We start from the raw sequence: 10,990 nt of genomic DNA, 5'->3' as shown, positions 1-10,990 counted from the left end.
GGCCTAAGCAGGTGATTTTTTAAAAAGACATGTCTTTTAATTAACATATGATATGTAGTTTCCTAACTAAAGAAGTTAAAAGTGCAGGATGTAGAGGTTGGAAGTTTGTTAAAATATATTTTATATATTGCATACCTTCTTAAAGGTACATTTAAGTGAAAAATTATGAAGTAACTAGAATATATAAATTAAGTTAAAAATTAAGAAATATATATAAGGAAGCCTTAAAACGCAAATATTCTAATAAACAATTCTTGTTTATTCTTGAAGACATGATTATTCTGCAGGTATATAAATATTTGGATTGATAAATGATTTATAAGAATGATGATATTATAATGAGCCTTGTGATAATCTACTTCGAGCATTGACTAGTCACAAGGTGACGTGGTATGTGCCCTTTGACTTTTCATTAACTTATTATTATTTATTATTATTATGTTTATAGCATTTTCCCTCTTAATGAATGCTTTGTGCTCAAAATATAGTAAATAGGATTCTCTTTAGTTGAGCATCTTTCTATGGTGGAATGAAGTTTATCTATTTCTTGCTCTGGTTTTTGTTAATTATAATTGATTCTTCTTGAAAGTGGAACCTTCAACACCATATAATTTATATTGTTGACCTTGCCAATTAAACTACATCAATTATTCTTCAAGTTTAGTGATATAACTTCCCAACTACATCAATCATTTTGCACCTAGCACCATATCCATTTCTTCAAGTGGTACAACATAGAGTCCTATTTGCATATCCATTTCTTGTATTTGAATTGAAACTATCACATTTTCGAACTTCTTCAACCTTTTCTCCATTAGCAACTATAAGGGTAAGGTCATCGGTGGGGTGAACAAAGAGGTTAATTTGTTTAGCAACAACGACGTCTATACAGTTATGAGTATTGTGACATTTCTATCTTTTATGACTCCTTCAAGCTTTAGGTTTTTAGGTTGTGGTTTTCTTGACATGGTTGTTGACAAAATTGTAGGTTTGCTTTCTTTTTTCCTTGGATATTGGATCCTCTCCTTTCTAAGATGTGGTGGAATGTAAATTGCAATTGATAGTTGTGTTCGGTCTTTTGGAGTACTTATCTTTCTTGAAGTTCATTTTCTTCATTTATAATCTGTCGAGCACATGATATTGAAGCTAGTGATGTTTTTTGTGGTGTTTTATCATGGTACGAATCTACGTTATATGCCATAGTGATTTCATCATATAGTTTATATACTTCAACGTGCTTCCCATCCACTATTTTATAGTAGTGTAATGACATGTCTTCACATATATTCCCTAGTGTCCATTTTTTTCCACATGGTAATTGTTTCCTTCTTTTTTTCTCTCTGATTCATTGCAAGATGTGTATGAATCCTTCTCCACTTCACAAGTATATAGTTTTTTATTCTTGCATCTGCGTCCTAACAACCATTTGTCTCCACAATATCTACATTTGTTTACCCATTTCTTATCTAGGTCTTGGTGTCGGTTTCATCTTCCTTAGTGAATGATGCTTATTGAACTTGTTGCTTTGTTCAATTAGTTTTGCTACATGTCCAGCATCCTTGATATTTTAGGATTCCATTGTTTTATTTCACTACATATGTAATTCTCCAACCCACAGAGATACACTTTTACCAATTGCTCATATGGCAATCTGCTTTGTCTTGTTGTTAGAACTTCCCATTCATGTGTATATCTATTTACATTTCCTTTTTATTTAAGATGTATGAATTTCTTATACAAGTCATCGTCTTCTTCATTGTGGAACTCCTTTAACAAGGAAGTTGTGAAACTTTGCTAATGAAAGGAATAAGCATCACATTTGCTGGATCACCATAGAAACCAGTCATAAGCTTTCCCTTCTTAGTTGTTGGAAGCTATCATTATTTTTTCTTGTTCACCTAACAAGGGATTTGATTCAAAGATACCTCCTTTTTGTTGACCCAAATATCGGCTCCTCTATGTTCTTTAATGTCATTATTCGATAACTCATTTTAATTTTTTTATAATATCTATCTTGAAATCTTGAGTTATGCATATTACCTGAAGAATTTGCTTTTGTGCTTCTTGATGTCATTGATCACTTGAGTTTTGTAATTCTAGACTTTGTGTTAGTCTTGGATAGGCTAAGGGTTTGGTAAATAATGTGTCTATCCATTCAGCCAATTGCTCAATTCTTTCATGATGTTCATTAAGTCTCTTCATTCTTTCATTCTTATCGTCGCCCCTCATCCATTGATTACTCGAGAGTTCCAATATTTTCTTCCCTTGTTCTATCAACTCATTGACTTCATTCTCCCTTTTCAATAATAGATCGACTTTACCATTCATGTCCTTTTGCCCCTCTTCCACATTGTTGATTCGATACCTTATGTTGTTGACTTCATCTCTATATCAATTAACCTCTACATGTAATCCATCATTGCTAACCATCTTGGGTGTGGGGTCTTTCTTTGTGGACTCCACCTTTTTATTTTTATTTTTTCACCTTTTATATTTATATAAAAAGATAAGTCAATTGGAGTTATATCAGGTGGTTTGGCAGAATGGTTATTATCTTCCCACCCAAGTTCAAATCCCCGCTAGTGATATAATAAGCTATAATACCTTGATAATTATTGTTGTAATGGCTTCTTTCCTATGAATATTGTTGTATTGGCTTCCAACCTTTCGAACTCTTAAGTGAGTATACTTGTGGGTTGGCTTAGTACCAAAAACTTTGTTAAATAATGTAACTAGTGTCAGTGTTCATAATTGTATTTGTCAAAAGAAAAGAAAAATAAATTTTCATTAAATAAAGATTGACATATTAAAGCATGGGTTTCATGCTTGGGTCAATAGTCAAATAGGTCAAGCCTCCATGGTAGGTTTCTAGGATTTTTGAGTCAAAGTCAAAGCTATTAAGAGACCCTTGTAGGGCTCCTCAAAGTCAAGAGAGAAAAAATATTTTATGTGCCCTATCTGTCCTCCACCAAGTCGGCTTCCTCTCTTAAAAAGTCAGCCTCAATCACTCAATCGAGTCAGCCTTATAATGTAGACACCACCACCATATATATAGCTATGCTACTCAACCAAGAAGATTTGATGATGATGATGTCTATTTGAAATAAGAAGTACGAAAAGTGTCCAAGAAGTTGTGCAAAGTTGTCTATCTGAAAGAAGAAGTGCGAAATTTTTGGGAGCCGAAATTCTGCCATTTATTATAGGGCCAAAGGTACAAACTTAGCTACAGAAGTGTCGTGCAGGTCGAATTTCTTAAAGGAGCGGACTTGCATTTACTTGAAGGAAGAAATCTATAACATGGAAGTTGACTTGGTGGGGGTAATCTAGGTCTACGTCTAAAGGGTCTTGGATTGTCTCATCTTGATTTATTAGTGGAAGAGTTGGACTGAGTTTTCCCCTAAATAGGGGTTTGCCCTAGCTGAGTGACTATATCTTGTGTCCCTTTTGTGATCTTCATTGTTTGGCATTTGTCTTGATGAAAGGAACATAATAAATTGAAAGAAGAACTAATAAGAAGAAAAGAGAAATCACAAGAAAATGCCCAGGTCTAAGAATCTACCTAAAGAACCTAATCCATATGATGCCCTAGATTTCTCAACAAACCTCACTCTAGCCTTCGAGCAAAGTGGAACATTGATTTCTTTCCTTCGAAATATATAAAAAGTTATAAACTTACTTTCTAGAAAGGTAAACCTCTATGGATCATCACGACCTATGTACAGTTGTGAAAAATACAAGGATAATTTGTTATTGGTGATCATACGATACAAATGATACAATATGGTTGGTGGCTATATTGGGGTAACGAATGGTACAATTGTATGGATGTTGGATGAGTACATATTTCAAAGGTACAAATAGCAAAGTATGGATGGTTGTGATGGAAGGTGAATTGACTAACGATAACAGAATACAACAAATTGGCAGTGACAACAAGGTACAACATGTTGATGTTCATAGCTCAAACAAGTACTTCTTCAAACGTTTAAGTGTCTACATGTGCGAAAGTCGCCTAATTGACCCTTAACCTTAGAAATTACTTTAATTATTAAGGCCATTGACTTTTATAAGATAAAGTGGGTTAATCTAATGAAATGCAAAGGTTACTTGCATTAGTGAATTAAAATAGTCTCAATTGTTGAACTCAAGTGATGTTGAGATCTAATCTCAATTGTCAATCACTTTGGAGATTAAGGTTGTGGATTCAGTCAATAACGCAAACTTATAAAAGGAAGGATAGGCCAAGGGAGAAACATATTTTGAGCATACAACAATGAGATAATGACATCTCAACGATTGGGTGAAGGACTTTCATCAAAGTGTGAAGAGTCTTGAGGAAGAATGCAAGGGGCACAGCAATGGATAAGGATCCAAATCACCCAACAAATCAAATGACAGATCAAGGGTTGATCAGTTAGATCATTTCCAGACTTTTGTTTTATTTGTATTTTTCCTCAAAGGGTCATTATCCCAAAAAGGGAGACCTTATATGTTGTAGATTATTATTGATGAAACAACAGATTTTGAAGGGCAAAAATTATGGGTGCACGTGTTTGAAATTGGTTAATGTTTACTTTCGTTGTTAACTATTTTATTTGTGTTAAAATATCAGACGTGCTTTTAATTTAATAGATCTATGAAATAATATGCTATGAAATAATTAGCCAGGTCACTAGGTTAGAAAACTCAACACAACAGTGGCACAAGTCAATGGAAAATTAGTGATAACAGTACGATACAACAGGGATACAAGTGTAAGCCAATTGGCAGTGGTAGCAAGGTACAACAATGCATAGGTGTACGACGAATTGACAAACAATGGTAGGGTACAACAAATTGATGGTACGAACTTCGCATGAATTAATTGCATGTGTATAGCGCAAACACGAGGTGTATAAAAATGGTCCCATTGAAAGTTGTATGGGATTGCCGATGGTAGAGTCGTATGCATTTCACAAAATTGGTGGATAAGGCAATAAATGTAGGATGTACAACAAACAATTGTGGTTGTACAAACCAGTGATTAAAAAGGCTTAAGCAAAACTGTTAGCTTTTGTAGCATTGGATGTGTTCTAGCCACGGAATTTGGTGGAGAGGCTAGAATACATGAGATCTCCAAAACCCATAAATCATTTCTGGAAATTCCGCCTAGAAATGACTTAATTAGATTATTGACCAGTTTTCAAATATTTCCTAAGTCTAAACTAAAGGAATATGGTTAATTAATCAGTATTAATTAAGTCAATGCAAGAAACATCTAGAAACTCACATGAATCGATCCAGAGATTATCATAGCCATCAATTATGTTTTAATCTTGGTCGTTGGTGCTCCAACAGAGGATTATAAGAGGAGGTCAATGTGGTGATGGAGAAGCACTTGAGAAGTTAGATTTCTTGGCAAGTTAATTTCCAAAGTAGCAAGAGTCAATTGTTAGAAAGAGATAGAGATCGAAGCAATGTGAGAGGGGCAAAGACAGTGAGGTTGGAGGAAGTATTCCAGATCCAGTGAGTGCATTTGCAAAGAGGCTGAATAGCCACAGAGAAGCTGACGCAGGCGCTGCGTAGTAGCTTCTAGAGGCAAGTTTGATTTACGGAGAGGGAAAGACGTCTTCAATTCCAGAGGCCGGGAAAGAGTCCCAGAGTGTCGGAGAAGCATTTTTCCAACCAGTAGAGAGCAGAACGACTTCATCAGAGACCAGTGAAAGGTTTGTCGTCAAGCAAACTACGCAAAGCAGCATAGAAGCTAACACAGAGGGTCAGAGAGCCAAGTTTCTCAAGAAAAGTTGTGTCAAGGTTTACCTATGGGGTGAGGAAATCCATCACTAGATTTTTGCCAGTATTTTTCTATGTAAAATTGCCATATTTCAACATCTAGTTGTACTAATAATTTCTCACTGTAGCATAATAATAAAACCCTAAGTTGTTGCACTAGTATTCCCAAGTTGGGTTTCTCTGGGGACTTTTGTCCAAAATTGATTGTGTTAATTTTATGTGCGCTAGTATTTCTCAGTTTCCAGCGCATTATTTTTGTTTTCCCAAGTTGGGTTTCTCTAGGGACTTTTGTCCAACATTGATTGTGTTAATTTTATGTGTGCTAGTATTTCTCAGTTTCCAACGCATTATTTTTCCGCCGTATTTTATTTGTGAAGGTTGCAGTGTGTTTATTTTGATATTTGTCGTAGCAGATAAATTGTTAATTTAATTAACAATTAGGAGAAATAATACCAGTTGTTGCAATAGGATACCTAATGTTGGCCAAATCAATGGCTCTAGTACATTGCTATTTATTCTTAAAGATTGAATTACTCTGCAAATAAACAAAAATCTTGATTGATAAATGATTGATAAGAATGAAGATATTCCAATGAGCCTCATAATAATACACTTATAGCATTGATTGGTCACAAGGTGAAGGGGTATGTACACTTTGACTTTTCATTAACTTATAGTTATTTATTATGTTCATAACAAATACGTGTATGTAATCAGGGTCCTTTGATGTTATTTCGATGAAAACAAAATAGACTCTAATAATGAGAAAATAGGGATATTTCCTAAAGTCTCAAAAAAAATATGTTTCAATGCTATTAAGAATCAAAGGAACACTTCTAGGGTAAGTTGATGTTGCTTCTATTACTCCTGCCAAATGTAATAATTATGTAAGTGTTGAATTTACTAATTAGTGATTGATTCTAGAGTCAAATATAATTGAAAAGTTAGACTTTTAGGAAAAGAAACAATATGACATAAGTGACTTACAACTGAATGTTGGAGATTATACTTTTGTATCGCAATTCAATGTTAGATCTTTGTGGAGCAATGATAGTGACATAATTATGGGTTCAACTTGGATGGAAACATAGGAGACATCCATCTTAAACATGGAGAAGAAGTTTTTGACATTCTCCTATAAATAGAAAATAACATTATAGGACATTACAATAAGGTTAGATTTAGTATCACCCTCATCAGAAGACTTTAAAGATACCTCAAATGTGATCCTCTGGGAAAACCAAAAGATAATATAAAATATGTAAAAAGAATTTGTCAAGGTTGTTATTGAGAAAGACAAGGAGATTTATCATCTTAAGAATCATAGTCAGCGCTTGATCACACAAATTAAAAAGTTAAAAAAATAAAAAAGTCACAACAAGAAACATTGAAGCAACTTACCAACAAGGAATCACCTATTGATAAAGAAACAATGGAAACCCTCATTGAAATAAAGAATTCATTAGATCTCAAAGTACAAATGATGGAAATTCCAAGTGTACTTACTAATAGAAACTCAGCGATCAACAAAGAGACAAAGGGGTATGAAGAAGACATAGTACCAAAAGTGAATTGGAAAAACACTACAAATATGATAAGGAAGAAGCATGCTACAATGACACCTTATTACATTCTAATCACAACAGTCAATACTTTAACCAATTCATATATCAACATTGTTCAAAACAGAGCTAATATTCAAACTATATTCCTAAGAGGGTCTAAAAGTAGAAGTTGCTTAGGAATGGCAAATAATAAATTATTTCTAAGAACTCTATAACCACACAATCCCACTAAAGATTTAATTAGGATGGTTAGATCCCTTCACAATCAATCAATTCCACTCAATGCTTAGAAGATCATATTGTCTTGTATCATCAACCATCACAGCTTCAAAGAACAAAGAATCATGATAAGGTATTACAAGCCAGGACAAAAGATAAAGTTTTCCCATTGATATGCTTTGAAGACAAAAGAACAAACCATTTCTAAAGGGGAAGGCAATGATATGTACATTAATATAAATATAAATATTATATATATATATATATATATATATATATATACACTCCTAAACCAGAGAACATAGGTTATTAATTATTAAAACGTGCATCACATAAAGACGCTTTACAGGAAAGTTCACCTTGAGACCTATAGATACCAATGCCATTGTAGATAATATCAATCATCCATATTCTTATTCATTATTTTATATTGCTTGTCCTATATGGATTTCTACATATAGTACCTTCTTATGTTGGATATATCTACAATAAATGAATTTTGTTCATTTCATAGCTCAAATTCAACAATGCTCCTATTTAGTAGTCTGCCCACACAAGATGATTGGCATTGCAGCATTAATTTTTTAGACGGACAGAAGATGATTCAACCAAGAAGTATAGATCAAAATACTGCCCATACAAACTCAAACTCGCCATAATTCAACCAATTATTTAGCATGTTTTGTACTCATAAAAATGCATTGACGTCAGTAAAGTTCTAATGTACTCAAGACACTTCTCGTGTTAGAGTGATGTCAATAGTTTTCCCGATTTCCACCTTTTTTGTCCTAAAGTTTCAAATGCAAAAGAATTAAAGCACCAAAGTTGGCATAACATGCATGAATCTCATCTTGTGAATGTGTTGAATTTGATTCTACCTGTGATGCTCAACTGTACAACACGAACAGATTAGCCTAGTGTGTCATCAACCTCCAAGACCACAAGCAAAAGCAATACATATTGTCACAATTATGGAGCATAAGAACAATCATAGATCCAATCAATGTATCACCATTAATTCCTTACCGGTAGTATGTGAACATATCCCCGAAGACCTGCCCACAAATGCAACAACTAAGTACACATAGAGTTTCTTGTCAACATCAAGGAGGAAAAAAATGAACCGTGTATAAGAAAAAATTATTATCGGAACAACAAAACTTGCTCAAGAATTGAATTATAGTAGTTCAAAAACAAACATTCTTCGATAGATCAATCTTTGATTAATCAATATATACACAAGCTAAAATCAATATACTTAGAAATCAAACTTAATCAAATCAATTGCACAACCAACACATTTCAAATGCAAACTACATTGACTCGACAAAATTGATGTGCTCAATGTTATTTTTCCTTCCATGTCCCCCCAACCACAATAATACCAAAATGAAAAAATTACTTAGATGCCATCATATAACCCGCGTAATCCACTTTGACCATAATCAGAGGGAAATTTTCCTTCCATGAATTATAATGGCCTAATTTGATTTCTCGCCTAAAACCATAGCAATTTCAGATTTCTATGTAAACCCAACATTGAACACAATGACTAAGCACTAATATTTGCAACTGACAACATTATGACTTGTCTAATCAGCAAATTATCAAACAAGAGAAAATAGAGCTTGGCCGTTAAAGCCAAATCCCCTCGCCTCACCAAAATGAATATAATACTATAAAAAAAACGTACACATTTTAACCCCTTAGAGACAACAGCAACGTTTGACGAGAAGAAAGTGCCCTTGGAGGTAATAGCACCCATAACTTCTTGAGTCAGATATAATGAGCATACCGTTAATCAATGTATTTTCAATAACAATCGATATCTTGTAAATGATAGCTATTAAACTTGAACATGAATAAATCTTGGCATTTCTGTGCAGCTGTAAGGTATGCAATTCCCCATAAAATCAATGGTCACAAAATGTGTTCAAATTTCTCTGCTTTAGAAAGAACACTAAAGATTAATGAGAAGACATTACAAACACCTCAAAATTAAGCATCAGCACATGTCTGCATTGTTCTATTAATCAATGAGGAGTCATTAACAAAATCATTATGATTAAAGATAAAACCAGTAAAATTGCATGTATGATGTTTTAAGATTATAAGAGAATGAAGAGATCCAATGCAACCAAAACTCCAACCCAAAAACCTAAATTAAAAGGGAGAAAAAGGCAGCACCCAAAAGGGGTCTGGAGATGTTCACAAATGTGCTGGAAAGAGAAAGATGATGTGCACAGCAATAGAAAAAATAGCCAAAATCAAGGCACCCATAGGAGATAAACCAGCCCTAGTAAATGCCCAGAATAGCTCAGCCAACGTGTGTGAAATCAGCCCTGTGATGTGTAAACCTACACAGGTGTGCACAAGAGAGAGGAATGCCACGATAAAAGAGAAACCCCAATCAAAACTAGAACATCAAACATGAAAAGGAGAACAAAAGCTATGGGTGCCCATATCCTAAAAAACACTTTGACAAAGAATAATGCCCTTAGGCTAAAGAATGATCGCACAAGATAATTTACCAATGAGGTTGAGTTGTAGGAATTCCTTCCAAGAGGAGTTATGGGCCCACATAAGTGGGGCACACTACCCAAGAGTTTTAGAGTCACATATCAAAGTTGACTAGGTCAGCCTTAACTATAACCTAGTAATGCAATGAATGATCACATTATGCCCAACCAATTGCATTAATGACACAATAAGAGTTGACCATAACCCAATGTGAGGATTACACCATTCTTAACCCCACCCCTTGAGATGGACAAAAGACTACAGAGAGAAACAGTGAAATACAGAATGAGAGTGGGTTTATGGATACCCAACTCAATACATATTATAAAATAAGTCAGATCATTGAATCACAAAACCCTATAGAGGATTGAGTAACATAACTTAACACAAAGGAAGATACTCACAATAACACAATATGATATTAAATATATTTTAGTGATTATTACAATGAAATTCACCTCCTTACATAAGGTTATTAATTAAACAAGACATTTCCACTTATGAATGGGACAGATTCATTTACACAAAAAGTTAAAAAACATAAACAAATGTCATTAAGTAATTTTTTATTATAAAATGTAAGGCTTATATTTTAACATCCCCTCCTAAGACTTACAATACTGAAAACAAAACTCACTGAAAGCAAACACACTCGTTGAACACAACAACAGCAAAGTAACATTCTTTAAAAGCTTTTCTTTGAAAACAGTTCTTGGACTCATTAATAGAGTAGAGATCCATTAAACTTTCCTCGTAACCCTTATAAAGGTGTAGCTCGTGAGCTGAATTCCCAAGTTCCCCAATTCCACCTCCCCAAACTCCCAAATTATGCATCTCCCGAATTATTGGACAACCATCCTCGTTATGCTACATCCATAATGCTCCAACAAGTTGTGTTATGACCCTAATAAGAG

At 34.0% G+C, this 10,990-nt stretch overlaps 1 protein-coding gene across 4 annotated transcripts in view; it reads right to left on the bottom strand.

Annotated features, from left to right (window-relative positions):
• Positions 1–8,176: 8,176 nt before the first annotated feature.
• LOC149142003 (uncharacterized) overlaps positions 8,177–10,990 on the bottom strand; it is a 129,612-nt gene continuing 126,798 nt past the window's right edge. For 2 of the 4 annotated variants that reach the window (XM_089449568.1, XM_089449570.1), the window contains 2 exons: positions 8,583–8,611; positions 8,177–8,447 (listed from right to left, as the gene is read on the bottom strand). In XM_089449568.1, coding sequence (XP_089305694.1) covers positions 8,431–8,447; positions 8,583–8,611 — 46 coding nt within the window. In that variant the 3' untranslated portion in view covers positions 8,177–8,430. Of the gene's footprint in view, positions 8,612–10,990 lie in introns of all 4 variants that reach the window. The other 2 variants (XM_089449569.1, XM_089449567.1) reach the window with 2 other exon arrangements.

This window comes from Pinus tabuliformis, chromosome X, assembly GCF_031772625.1.
Source record: "Pinus tabuliformis cultivar Carrire ecotype Pingquan chromosome X, CPIR1, whole genome shotgun sequence".
Classification (NCBI taxonomy): domain Eukaryota; kingdom Viridiplantae; phylum Streptophyta; class Pinopsida; order Pinales; family Pinaceae; genus Pinus; species Pinus tabuliformis.
This window is presented reverse-complemented; position numbering and strand designations above follow the sequence as displayed.